Source organism: Oryza sativa, chromosome 2 (assembly GCF_034140825.1).
Source record: "Oryza sativa Japonica Group chromosome 2, ASM3414082v1".
Taxonomy (NCBI): domain Eukaryota; kingdom Viridiplantae; phylum Streptophyta; class Magnoliopsida; order Poales; family Poaceae; genus Oryza; species Oryza sativa.
In genome coordinates, this window is record NC_089036.1 from 31,048,807 (window position 1) to 31,062,229 (window position 13,423).

The window sequence follows — 13,423 nt, forward strand, 5'->3', positions numbered from 1 at the left end:
TACATTGCAACAAGTAAATGTTATTTTAATTTTATTATTGTTACACAATTTAGCTAAGGTAAAATTCAATGTGGGAATTCACTTTGATATTTATTGTTTAAAAAAAATCATGAGCTGCAATTAGGAGTCTGTATTTCATCTCAAGTTAGCATGCGAGTTTTTTCAAAAGATTTTTTATACGATTCCTTCTATACTTCCAAAAGGAAACAAGGTTAAAATCCAACTCAAATACGGATATGTATTTCCAAAAACGAACGAACTTAAAAACCGACTCAAATACGGATGACGTACCAAAATACCGGCAAAAACATCTTTAATTTTTATAATAATAGAGATAGAGAAGAGATTGAATAAAAACCAATGCTGAAAATAAATCACGATAAAAAAAACTACTATGAAATTAAATTTAAAATTTTAATTTTTGGCTTTGAGTGATAAAACGAAAAGCATCGATGCTAGGACTCTTACAAATATTGGAGTATATTGAACTCAAGGATGATCCTACATATCACACATCTGATATGTCCCATTGGGATGGTCCCAAAAACATAATTTGAACGAATTTTGTGAATTCGACCAGCTACTAGTACCCAGCACCGGCGCTTCCAAGAACAATCCGCGCGAACGAGCACGTACGGCGCTACAAAAGTACACATCACAATTGACACACTACAGTACGTCGTGATCGGTGAACTAAGGCGCCCGAGACGGCGACGGCGCCGGCGACGCGGCGAGAGGGGTGGTGGCGGCGCCCCCGCTCCCGGCGCTCGGCATGGCGTCCCAGAGGAGGTCGGCGATGACCCGGTTGGCGGCGTCGGAGGTGTGGTACGCGTCCCAGAAGACGAACGCCTTGCGGTCGCTGCAGGGCCGCGAGTTCGGCAGGCACAGGCCCCCCACCGTCGTGTCCACGTTGCAGCACGACGTGTGCGCCGTCGTGAACCCTGCACACACACACACGCACACACGCATCGCCAACGGTGAGACACGCCCGCCGACACGCGCCGGAAGTTTGCGTTGATTGATTGATTGATTGATTAATTACCGTGTTTTTCGGGGTGGACGATGAGCTCCATGACGACGGAGTAGCAGTCGGCGAGCGCCATCCGCGCGCCGGGCAGCTTGGCGTTCATGCCGTCGAGCAGCTTCTTGGCGGCCGCGTTGAACTCCACGGCGTAGCCGTTCACGTGGTCCAGGCACTTGCCGTTGCCGGAGTGGACGCGCTGCGACGGGATGCAGCCCAGCGGCGGCAGCGAGTTGAACACCACCTTCCTCGCGCCGAGCCCGTACAGCCTCTGCAAAAACGAACAATTCAACCACCGCCATGGACGATATATCAGGCCACCTCTTTAAAATTGGCTAATGGGGGGGTCACTGTCACGGCGAGATTGGTGGGTGTTCTGCCTTTAGTTGCCGGTCCAGAGTGGTGATGAGGAGGCGGATGAACGTGTCGTGCGTGTACGTCTGGCCGTCCGCCATGAACGGCTGCAAGAAGTTGTTGATGTAGTCGTTGCTCCCTTCAGAAACAGCAGTGTATTTCACGTCATTTAACGGCTAAAAATCCAGCTAACTATCTGATCAAATGCGGTCAAAACTCAAAAGGCCGATCGATTCACGAGAGGAAAATATTGTACCAAGTCCAATTTGGAACAGCGCCGCATTGACGGCAACCTCGGCGGCCTCCTTGCCGATCTTGGCGATCATCGCCTTCTTGACCATCTCGAAGCACGATATCTGCTGGTCGAATGAGAAGTACTGAACCTGCAAATCGGCACGCCACGTTCAACAAACAGTGCCAACAAAAGTAACAAATCGTAAAGCATAACGATGATGCGATATATGCGACTTACAAAGTAGACGCCCGTCTCGTTCAGAATGCCGGCGCCGCCGGACGCGAAGTTGACGCCGCCGAGGACGTCGTCGTAGACCATTGACAGCGACAGGAACGGCGGCGGGGACGGGACGCCGAACTTGTCAGCTGCATCAACCGAAATACTGAATCAGGTCGAATGCGCGTGTGGATCATCAGCTAGTTATCTAGCAAGTTGAATTGGTTTTGCATTTACCCATGTAGTCTCCGATGGTTCTTCCATTGGTGAACCTCCCGGTGGCGACGCCGTTGGGGTAGTCGATGCCGTACCAGGGGTAGTTGGACTTGGCGAGGGAGAGCGGGAAGTAGTTGTTGTTCCCCACGTCCGACATCGAGTCGCCGAACACGTATGTCACCGGGCCTTTGGCCGGTGGCGGCGCCGCGGCGGCGGCGGCTGATTGGGCGAGCACGGCAATGGCCACGACGGCGGCGAGAGCTTGAGCTGCCATTGTTGCTTCGGCTTATCAGTATCTGCGCCTCTGTGAATGTGTTGTGCACTTGTGCTGATGCTGTGCTTGTGTTGCATGACGAGGTGGCACGCACGGATTTTTATAGCGCGCGGATGTACGCGGTGGCGTGGTTAAGTCGTGCCATTCTCTACAAGTTTGGGTTAATCTAAGCGCACCGTTTCAAGTTTCCCAGCTTGTCAGCTTGAGTGCAGTGATGAACCGTGCAACATATATCTATTCGTGTGGCCATCTGAAGAACGAATTCAGAGAGGAATTGGCATGTGTGGTAGCTGAGGTGGTTGAAGAACTTGGCTCTCTTTGCTCTATAGAGCAGCTTTGACGGTTTAAATCGGTAGTGGGAAGGGTATCAGCGACCTTTGCAATCAAATAGACCATATGACTGAACAAGAGGTTTCCCTTTTTCTCTGAATAAATTTCCCCAAACTATAGAATTTTTAAGAGTTCTCATTTTTTAATTAAACTATTACAGAACACTATATATTCAAAATGAAACTTACCGATTTAATATCAAACTTAATACTACAAACTATATAATTAAGCTGGAGTGTCGCAAAATTACAAATTTAGTAATCAAATCAACACATAACTATATGTCTAGGTGTCAGTTTAATAACAAATTTTAGATGTTTATAACTCTAACATAACATTAGTGATGGTGAATTAAATTCTAAAACATATAGTTTGTGATAACATTATTATTAAATCTATAGTTTTGCAAACCTTAAACATTTATGGTAAATTTGGTATTAAAGCTGTACTTAATAATTTGATCGAAGTAATAGATTTCAAATTTAGGCACTGTTCTTTTCTCCAACAAAAGTTGAATTAAATTTTGGATACTCGTGGCACGCTTTTCAAACTGCTAAACGGTGTGTTTCGTGCGAAAACTTTCTATATGAAAATTATTCTAAATTATAAGATTAATCTATTTTTTAAGTTTGTAATAATTAAAACTCAATTAATCTCACGTTATTATCATCTCGTTTTGTGTGAAACACTTCATCTTCATCTTCAGGAGATTGCGTGAAACTCCTTTACTAGTAGAAGCTAGCATCTCATACCCAGCGTGAGCCTGACCTGGGCTGGGGCAATGCCTGGTTTTCTTTGGGCTAATAATCCAGTACGCAGCAGCCCATTACGGCCCCTATAACTCCCATACACGGCCAGACAGATCGGCCTTGGACTATTTTGGGCCATTATTTCCCAGTTCTAACAGATGAGATGGACCGAAAATTTCCGACACACGAAGGCCGATAAAAAATCTGGAAAGCAAGAGAGCCCCCCGTCGCGTGCGAGGATAGGGAGAGAGGTGAAAGAGACACGGAGGAGAGGGAAACCAAGGCGGCGAGGCCTCCGCCTCACTCCGGTGGCGACACGGCGGGCTCGCCGCCATGACAGGAGCTCTGGCGATGATGCCATCCACGTCCTCCCCCTACCCTCTCCTCGCTCCGCCGACCTGCTCCTCCCGCCTCCCGCCTCTCCGCTGCTTCGTCGGCCTCCGGTGGTCCGCTCCCCGCATCCAGGTAGGCCCGTTTCCCCGTTCCCCTTCTTCCGAGAGGAGCAACTGCTGTCTGACCACAGTAGTTATACAGCTGGGTAATCGTGAGGCTAGCCTAGGTGGCGTTACCGTTCGGCTCTGTTGTTTGATTCTAGTGGCTGCTTGGTACAGGTCAGGGAGTATCCGGATGCGGTTGCAGGGATTGCCAAGGGTGCGGGTGGACGCGGTGGTCGATTCAGGTTGGTTCACCTATCTGCTCCATGAACTATGGCAACGTTTGAAAACGTTCAGTTGTTAGATTGCTGCTACTCGGACGAATTCATAGTAACTGTGTCGTGGTAGTGGGCAATGGAAGATGGTTGGACAATATGTATTGGTTCCCATTGCTCTCCACAAACTAACACCAGCGAGATATGTACCTGTTGTTTTAGAAGTGTCACTTGATGTGGTAAAAGAAGCGTGAAAGTTAAGACATCTGTCAGGTGACAGAATGGGCTGTTTGCGCTTTGTCACAGCGATATCCTGAACATCTGGAAATATAAACTGCCATGCTTGTCAAAGAATGCAAATATGCTTGGTTTGCTAGCCCATGTCAGAAATCAATCACTTTGTCCAACTCCCTTTTTGTCAACAATCTCTGTTGTTAATTCATCTGGTCACAAGCAGACCACAATTTTTTTTTCTACTTAGGACTATCTCTAGTGAATTTTGTTGAGTTGACATTCCATTTTGTAAAAATGTAACTTTTTAAGTAATAGCTGTGATCTTGATGCGGGGTGATATTTCATTCTAGGGTTTAGTAGAGTTGGTTTAGTGGAAATTGAATGTGTTATAGATACTACCTCTAGGATCTTATGTCCTGATTATTTCCATTTAATGTCTTTTTTCCTTATATTTTTCAGAGCACCTGCTTCAAGTATCTCCCAACCTTGCTCTAGAACCATCATCATCACAAATGAACATGTTCAAAATGCTGATTTTCCACCTAATTACTCGAAAAGAGAGAAGAAACCATTTCCAATACCAGTATTGGAGTTAAGACGCCGAGCAAAAGAGAGGGCAAAGAAAGCTGAAGGGAAACCCAAACGATCTTTACCACCTCCAAAAAATGGGATGCTGATCAAAAGACTGATACCAGTTGCATACAAGGTGTATAATGCAAGAATTTTGCTGATCAACAACTTGAAGAGGCTTATGAAAGTAATTCCAGTGAAAGGATGCAAGTAATTCTCCTGTTCCATCCCATCCTGATCATTATATACACAGATCTTGTTTGTGTTAATTCCACATGCATTGGACAACAGAATTGTACTTCCATCTTGACATAAACCACACAACACATTGGGATGCATACAACGCATAGAACAATAAGGAAGTAGAAATTATTCTATAAAACAAGATGTAAGAAACTTCATTATATATCAATTTGCTGACTTGTATTTGTATATGGCATAAATTATGAAGATATTCAGCTGCTTAATCGATGTATTGTGCCAATTCTCTAATGAGGCTTTCTATTAGACATAGATCATTCAAGCATCAAGTCCAAAATGAACTGCATGGCATCTGTGGTGACTCCTCTATTATTCATAGTTGTATTTTATCTGATTATTGATTGAAGCTATGAAACAGTATCTGTTCCAAGAACTCATTAATTGTTCGCATTGAGTACATGCATTTCTATAAGTTTAGATATTATTAGTTCCAGATAAGCTTCCATTTTGCTTTATAAAAGTCTGCATTTTGGAATATCTGCAATTATTTTGACTATAGTTTCTGTTTAGCGTAATTTAAATCTCACGACCGCCTTGGATAAACTTTCTGACTATTTTGGCTTATGATGAGGCCATCATGCTCATGATCCTAGTACTGTTTCTACTTGGTAGTACCATGTTCCATGATCCATCATTTTGAGTTTGTAATTTTGACAATTGTGTACCTTTTAATTGTTTTATGTTAATATGCACTTTTCAGTTCACCGACAAGCACCTCTTTCAATGAAGATTGTGCACTTCTATTTTGTGGGAGGAAATAATGTGTGTTTATCTTGCAGACATTGCAGTGAGATACATGTTGGATCTGTTGGACACCCTTTCCGAACATGCAAAGGAATGTCTTCAGATAAACGTAGGGGGCAACATGACTGGGGAGGTACTTTGGTTGAAGCTGTTTTTGTGCCGGTTGAAGCCTACCATCTAGAGGATCGCTTAGGGAAGCGTATCCCTCATGATCAGAGGTTTGCTGTACCTCGCATCCCTGCTCTTGTGGAGTTATGCATTCAAGCTGGAGTTAATCTTCCTGAATACCCCACAAAGCGGCGAAGAAAGCCCATTATTAAAATCGGAAAGAACGAGTTTGTTGATGCAAATGAGGATGACCTACCAGACCCAGAGCCTTACAAACTTGAGCATCCAATTCTTGAAGAACTAAATGATAACGAGATTATTGCCCCAGCAAGCCCAGAGGAGATTGTTGCTCTAGCTGAGGAAACACTCGAAGCATGGGAGGTAGTCAGGGATGGTGCCTTGAAGCTTATGAAGGGCTACGCGGTGCGGGTTTGTGGATACTGCCCAGAGGTTCATATAGGAGCAAGTGGCCACAAAGCACGGAATTGTGGTGCCTTCAAACACCAGCAGAGGAATGGGCAGCATGGATGGCAAGCAGCAGTGCTCGATGACTTAATACCTCCTAGATATGTGTGGCACCTGCCAGAATCCGGGGAGGACTTGCAGAGGGATCTAAAGAGTTTCTATGGGCAGGCACCTGCGATTGTGGAGATATGTGTTCAGGCTGGTGCAAAGGTGCCGGAGAAGTACAAAGCCACAATGAGACTAGATATAGGAATTCCAACAAGTTTGAGAGAGGCCGAAATGGTCGTCTGAACAAAGACGTTTCTATTGTCACCTCAAGCTCCAGTTTGTCTGACCAGAGGTTCACAGTTTTACTCATGTATATACCAGGAAGGCAGGAAATTAGCTCAAACAGAATTTGTCTAGGTCTGTATTGTTTGTACCATATGCTCGCTATCATTTACCAAATTCTTCTTTGTATGAGGCATGGATGTTTCTTACAGCAGTTCGAGATGCATTTGCTAATGCTGATATGGTTTATATGGTGAGCTGTGTTTTGTGTGAAAAGTGAACACCAATAAAATATCCTGGTATTAACACAGTCAGCAATTCTTGCCTTGAACAACAGAAAATGAGTCACAAACTTTCATCTGATTCACTGCATTCTGAGGGATTGCATGACAATATACACCCATTTGTGCTCCCTGGCCAGCTTCTGTTCCTATCTGACCATCTACAAGGGGCGACAGAAATGACAGAAATCTAAGGTACACCGCATTCAGCCATAAACTAACAGAATCACACTAGCCACTCGAAATATTTTTTGACATTAGAACCATATATATAAGCGCCAAAAAGGAGTCCCCATTCATGCAATGCACAAGGTCTTGGCGTAGCTGGACAACTGCATTTGGGATGTTTTCACAGCATAAATTCATGAACTAACTGTCTGATCTTCACAATGCGGTTGGGGCTCCACGGCCGTCCTGAACAACAGTATATAGACCTTATCAACGGAAAAGTACAAGAATCCACCCCGGGCATGGGTGACATATGAACCGAAACTCGTCCCTACGATGCAGTGCCAAGCTGGTCCATAAGCAGTGTCAAACTCCTGCAGCGAAGGATAAGCTCCCATCATTTATATAGTATTGCATATGGAAGTAGATGAACATGGACAAAATGACGAGTTATAGAATTTGTGGACAAATAATAGGAAGTGCGGTTGCTTGATAAGCATGGACCAAAAAAATTGTGGAATGGTCCCAGATTTGGTTGCTGATTGGTTGGAGATTGTGCAGGATTCAGGCACGCGGAGAAGATTTTAGGGTTAGTTAGGTCCAACTAGAATTGCAGGATGAAAAATAAAATGTTTTGCCTACTGGTCAGCATGGTCAAACTAAGCCAATAAGCTAAATAGCTAATAACACGTCCTATGTAAAACATTCGGTTCTGTTAGATCCCTTATCCAAGGTACAGATAGAATTTGGACGTTATTCTCACATTGGGCAAGAACTGAATATTTATGAGTGGCAGACAAAACTTTACCAAGATATGCAAATTAAAGTTCTATAGGCTGTGTTTAGATCCAGGGGTGAAAAGTTTTGGCGTGACACATCGAATATACGGACACACATTTAAAGTATTAAACGTAGATTAATAACAAAACAAATTACAGATTTCACATGTAAACTGCGAGACGAATTTATTAAGCCTAATTAATCCGTCATTAGACAATATTTATTGTAGCACCACATTGTCAAATCATGGAGCAATTAGGCTTAAAAGATTCGTATTGCAATTTACACGCAACCTGTGTAATTATTTTTTTATCTATATTTAATACTCCATGCATGTGTCCAAACATTCGATATGACAGGGTGAAAAGTTTTTGCGTGGGAACTAAACAGGGTCATAATCGAGTGATGCATTCCCATGCTCAAACTTGCAATTCCTTTTGCACAAGACAAAGAGTCAATGACAGATCGACAACCAGATGATATGACCACCTGATTGCGCAACGTATTAATGCTAGCAATGGTAGTTAGGAGTACATGCTAGATTGCATGAGGAAATCTTAGCACACCCACAACGAAGAGCCAAAGTTTCATTCAGCTTGACCCTACTGCTTAGGTGTTCAGAAACTGATACTTGAGCTGCCTATGATTCTCTGACCCTTCCAGTTTTGCCATGACAAACAACAGGCCAATTTGGGTTTCAGGTGCATGAAGATAGCTACAGCCTACAGGGGCTACCAAAATCATCATTTACGCAACAACCAAATGGGGTGATCAATCAGCATGGACATGAATGCACTTGACAAACATCTTAAATCCTTATCACGGTAAGCCAGTAATAAGGCCCCGACAAAGGATACGTGCTACTGGTACATCAGTTATGACTGCGTTGCCGTGAGAAGCATGTGCAAGCATTGTGCGAATGCATTTACTCCAAGAACCAACACTGCTCGACGCGATCAGTTAAGCACCTACTATCGGAAGCTTAATTAGTCATGGCAAGGAAGATTCTGTCCTCACTGAAGAACAGTCTCAGGTAATCTAATGAACAAGTGGAGAAAAACAGCAGCGGACAAATGATTAATCAGTTAATTCCATTGGCTAATGCATCTTTGGGAGCAAACTGACTACTCGAGGGCCCTGTTCTTCCAGATACGCAAGCTAACTCTACAACCAATTTGCAGGTACAGTAATGGAGTTCTGGTACTTACGCAAGGTAAGTACACCGGCTAAGAAATGTACTATACTAACCTTCTTGAGGGCGAGGGCGAGGCGCTTGGGCTCGAGCCGCCGCGGGGAGCGCGGCATCCCGGCGAGCTCGTCGCGGGCGCAGCGGAACGCGCGCCGCTGCAGCGCGGGCGGCATGTCGGCCGCCACCACCCTCACCACCGCCTTCCTCTCCTCGCCGCCGCCGTCCCCCGCCCCCGCCTTCCTCGGCAATCCCCCCTCGGCGGCGGCGGCGCCCTCCGCGATCGCGCCGAGGCCGAGCAGCGCCCTGACAACCCCACCCCGGCGCCCCGCCGCCTGCAGGCCACCCTCCTCCTGCTCCCTCATGCTCGGTCGCCGCTCGCCGTTCCCGCCGGCCGCGCCGGGAGCTTTGACTCACCGGAAGCAGAGACTCTCTCTCACTCTCCTCTCTGTGTTACTGTGTATGTGTCAGTATGTGTGTGTATTATTATTATTATTTTTTTGGCGCTTGGGCAGCGGTTGGGGCGGCTTTATCGTTCGTTGGGGTTCGTTAAAGTTGGCGTCGTGGCGTCTCCGCTTTTCTTTGTTTTTTGTTTTCCCTCTCTGCCCGGGGAGCGCGCCGGCGGGATCACCGACCGCGCGCGAGAGAGAGAGCGCGGCGAATTCCGGGTCGCCTCGCGTTCGCGTACGTATTCAGCCCGCCGATGCACGCGGCCGGTCGGCTACACGGCCTCCGCGAGATCGCGACCGAGCGGACCGTTGCTCGCGCGGGACGGGGGACGAGCACTAGCAGCGCAGCCTGCGCTGCTGCTCCGTGCCAGTGTACCGCTGCTCCGGGTCTATTTACTGCGAGACCGTTGGGACGGACGGACACGGAGAGCCTGAGAGGCGTTGCGTCACCGTGGGGGTAGCAGTAAACTCGGATGGAGTTATTGCTGTGCGCCTGTGCTGTTCATGTGGATCCCACGGTGCATCGCCCTCGCGCGATGTGGCGATCAGGTGGACGGCGTGGGTGACGTATACGGTTCCGTTAGTTGTTGGGCTTTGGGATCATGGCCCGGATATGGCGGATGGGCCACTTGGTGGTAGCGTCCCTCGGTTTATCCGATTTGGAGAAGGAATAAGTTCACTTTAGATCTCTTAATTTATCGTCGAGTGTAAAATTCGTTCCTAAACCGCAATACCAGATATGGCTTGTCCGTCAACTCTTAAAACTAGTGCAAATAAGGTTAGCAGTTTGGATGGCAGTTTTGGCAAACCCAACATCATCACCCCCAACCCCCTATTTCCCTTCTTCTCTTCCTTCCTCCTCTCTCTCCCTTTCCTTGTCATCATTGGTGCACCCGCAGCTACGGCATCGGCAGGACCGCATGAGCATGGTGTCAGCGTCGGCGCAGGAGGAGGGCATCAACGGCGTGGGAGCATCTCCTTCGACCACGTGCCTCATTCCCCTTCCTTCCCCCGCGGTTGTGTCGGCATAGGAGGAGGGTGTCGGTGGTGCGGGATGGCGGGAACAGCTCCCCCCTCCCCATGCTCATTGGGTTGGCCAAGTTCTTTCCACGTTCGTAGCTGCCTGACGAGTTTATCCCCCGCACCCGGGGTCGGCTAGGTCCTTCCTGCCCACGCCATGGCTAGTGAGCTCCTCCCCGTCTGCATGTACATCCAACTGCCCTCCTCCGAGCGCGCGGATGACGGATCCGACCGAGAAGCGATGGCGTGGCACGGATGTGGTTGGCGGACGATGAGTCGGGAGAGGATGAGGAAAAGGTCGCCGTTGTCGAGCTAGTCCCTCCATGGCTAGCTCGTTACTCCATGGCGAGATCGTCCTCGCATGCCGTGCCCTGCCCGTGGGAGAGGAGCGGTCGTGGCGCCTTTGTCGCGGCGAAGCATACGCCATCGCTCTGCCGCAGTAGCTCAGCCATCAACATGTGTGGGGAGGACCGACAAACTGCTCCCTGTTGATGTAGACGAACGACACTACGGGACAGACGTAGCAGCATATGTGACTTCGGATCGCTACAGCTCGCGCTGCTCGTGCAGCAAGAGATCAAGCAGAGAATAGCCGGAGCGTCACCATCGACCAGAGTCTGCAGAATAGGGGGAGAAATAGAGTCACCACCGCCGCTCGAGGATCAGACCCGGGCTCGCCACCACCATTGAGAAGCAGGAATTCATCGCTACCGTGCCCCTGGCTAACCACCGCCAAACTCTATCTCTATCTCTCCCTAACTAATCCATGTGTGTGTCGATCGCCATTTCCAGTCCGGCGCTCTCTCATGTGCCGCTTGCCCAGCTCCTCTCCCGCCACATGTTGCTCGCATTTGGGGAGAGATATTGAGGGAAGAAGGCGCGCCAACCCAGAGGAGATAGCGAGGGGACGAGGTGAGGTGGATGAAGTGGGGCTTATTAACATGTGGGTACTACTATTTTTTATCTTTCTATTTGATTTCTCCATATTTTTTTAATCTTGCTTCGAATGCCACGTCAACATCACGTGAGACGAGGACTAAGTCAAACCAGCCACCTAGGTGCCACATCAGATAAAAACGCCATCCAAACCGCTTTGGGACCTCGTCTGCACTGGTTTGAAAATTTGAGGGACGCATTATATCTATTATGATTCAAAAATATGATACAAACTCTACGTCATGATGAGAGATCTAAAGTGAACTTATTCGTTTGGAGAACTAATGGATCATTGGGCTGGTTTCATTCATTCGTGACCATACAGGCCTTTCAGATTTTGCAAGCAACTTTGCCGAAAGGCTCAAATAGGAACACGACCCAACAACAGCCGACAGATGGCCATCACGTGCTCACGGCGCCGGTCCCTCCTCCAGTCCTCCTCCCAAATTTTTTCCAGGTTAGACTCGATTCTTGCAGCACTACTGTACTACTAGATGGACAGTGACGTTTGCTAATGAACAGGAAAGCTGCCAATCCAACTCCAGCAATATTGGCGCTGGATAATGCTTTTTTTTTCTTTCTCTAGAGGGTACAAACGAACGGATATGGGGTAGACATTTCATGCCACTAATGACATTATCTAGTATGAGCATCTTTCTTATGCAACATATAACCCCAGCGGCGTATTTAGAATTTATGATATGGGTGGTCCAACTTATAAAAATTTTTAAACATTGCGGATATAATAATTTTAATATATACAATATAAATATAGGTAATAGAACCATTTCTTCCGCATCTTGTTTAAAGTATACTCTTCTGTCATAACTAGGAAAGGAAGTAGAGTAATTCAGAAGCATTTTTTTTACATGTTTCTGAAAATGAGATGAAATATCTACATATTTCGTTATGTTTTAAGAATCTACAATACAATAGTATAATTTTAGATGTATGAGTTGGGTCAAAACTGAAAATTGAATGCCTAATATGGTTCTAATCTGCTAATCAGTAGGAGTAATTAATTGCTCTTTGTTGGTTCCTTCCCTTGCAGCTCGCGCAGATCCCAGTTGGCCAATGCCCTAGATGCAGGCGCTGATCGCTGCACGTCGCCGTCGGCCGCCGCAGCCGCACTAGCACTCCGGCGCCCTTGCTTCCTTGCGCTTGTTGTTGGCCCATCGTCACTTGATCCCCAGGAAGTAGGGAAGAGAAGGAGCAGCCAGCAACAAACCGCCGTGCTATGCACGCGTGATGGCGCCGCTGCTACAACCGGTCAATCGCGCGAGGAGAAGGAGATGGAGTCGCGGTAGCGGAGAGGGAGCGGAAACGGCGTCGCTTCGTTTGGAAGCTTCAGCCTCACGGGATTTTTTTCCTTTTTCTTTTTTACCAAAAAAAAAATCATGTTGGGTCGCTAATTTTTTTGGTGGTCTGGGGACCACCGGACCACCCATTAGATCCGCCGTTGTATAACCCGCGATATTTTTGAAAATGACAATATAACCCATAATCTCGTTGCACCAACAAAGTTAGAAATGTGGTGAGAATGGAAAGTGGGAAGGAAGCTCTTCGGGTTCTTATCTAGTTTTGGAAGTACTAATGTGTACTTAAGGGGGACAGTTCGTTCTGATGGGGGTAACCTAGGATGATTAGGCAGCAATGTGCACCCCATGGCTCTGTGGCCAATCTCCTTGCAATGTGCTTTATTTATTAGCCATTAACCTTGCTGTATCATATAAAATCTATAGCTTTTGCCGTGCCAACCACAATCGTCCATCACTGTGTGCTACTGTTTTACTGTCGCATGACGATAGGAGCCGCTCGATCCATTGTCAGCCTCCATCCAGCCGTTTGTTTTTTCCATTGCGTTCCACCAGCTTCTAGGTATTCCCACGAGTGTACGCATCGACGCC

General features: G+C 46.9%; 3 protein-coding genes across 3 annotated transcripts; 1 reads left to right on the forward strand and 2 right to left on the reverse strand.

Annotated features, from left to right (window-relative positions):
- Positions 1 to 462: 462 nt before the first annotated feature.
- On the reverse strand, positions 463 to 2,385 carry LOC4330634 (GDSL esterase/lipase At5g37690). Its single transcript, XM_015769632.3, has 6 exons — positions 2,064 to 2,385; positions 1,848 to 1,975; positions 1,632 to 1,758; positions 1,402 to 1,514; positions 1,043 to 1,292; positions 463 to 941 (listed from the first exon to the last, which is right to left on the reverse strand). The coding sequence occupies exons 1-6, from the start codon at positions 2,314 to 2,316 to the stop codon at positions 694 to 696; spliced, it is 1,119 nt and encodes a 372-aa protein (XP_015625118.1). The 5' UTR covers positions 2,317 to 2,385; the 3' UTR covers positions 463 to 693.
- A 1,236-nt stretch (positions 2,386 to 3,621) lies between these two features.
- LOC4330635 (APO protein 2, chloroplastic) lies at positions 3,622 to 6,947 on the forward strand. Its single transcript, XM_015769631.3, has 4 exons — positions 3,622 to 3,860; positions 4,007 to 4,074; positions 4,738 to 5,058; positions 5,889 to 6,947. Exons 1-4 carry the CDS (start codon positions 3,729 to 3,731, stop codon positions 6,715 to 6,717), a joined length of 1,350 nt encoding a protein of 449 aa, XP_015625117.1. The 5' UTR covers positions 3,622 to 3,728; the 3' UTR covers positions 6,718 to 6,947.
- Positions 6,948 to 7,037: 90 nt separating this feature from the next.
- Positions 7,038 to 9,571, reverse strand: LOC107278228 (uncharacterized). Its single transcript, XM_015769633.3, has 2 exons — positions 9,174 to 9,571; positions 7,038 to 7,519 (listed from the first exon to the last, which is right to left on the reverse strand). Exons 1-2 carry the CDS (start codon positions 9,474 to 9,476, stop codon positions 7,340 to 7,342), a joined length of 483 nt encoding a protein of 160 aa, XP_015625119.1. The 5' UTR covers positions 9,477 to 9,571; the 3' UTR covers positions 7,038 to 7,339.
- Positions 9,572 to 13,423: the final 3,852 nt, after the last annotated feature.

What these genes read in the sequence shown, in the direction of transcription:
- LOC4330634 (XM_015769632.3), bottom strand. Translation starts at nt 2,316, where the DNA reads ATGGCAGCTCAAGCTCTCGCCGCCGTCGTGGCCATTGCCGTGCTCGCC. An exon ending in AACCATCGGAGACTACATGG is followed by an intron (nt 1,976 to 2,063) that starts GTAAATGCAAAA and finishes CGGTTGATGCAG; the next exon opens with CTGACAAGTTCGGCGTCCCG. An exon ending in CGTCCACCCCGAAAAACACG is followed by an intron (nt 942 to 1,042) that starts GTAATTAATCAA and finishes GTGTGTGTGCAG; the next exon opens with GGTTCACGACGGCGCACACG.
- LOC4330635 (XM_015769631.3), top strand. Translation starts at nt 3,729, where the DNA reads ATGACAGGAGCTCTGGCGATGATGCCATCCACGTCCTCCCCCTACCCT. An exon ending in GGACGCGGTGGTCGATTCAG is followed by an intron (nt 4,075 to 4,737) that starts GTTGGTTCACCT and finishes TATATTTTTCAG; the next exon opens with AGCACCTGCTTCAAGTATCT. An exon ending in ATTCCAGTGAAAGGATGCAA is followed by an intron (nt 5,059 to 5,888) that starts GTAATTCTCCTG and finishes TTTATCTTGCAG; the next exon opens with ACATTGCAGTGAGATACATG.
- LOC107278228 (XM_015769633.3), bottom strand. Translation starts at nt 9,476, where the DNA reads ATGAGGGAGCAGGAGGAGGGTGGCCTGCAGGCGGCGGGGCGCCGGGGT. An exon ending in TCGCCCTCGCCCTCAAGAAG is followed by an intron (nt 7,520 to 9,173) that starts GTTAGTATAGTA and finishes CCTTCGCTGCAG; the next exon opens with GAGTTTGACACTGCTTATGG.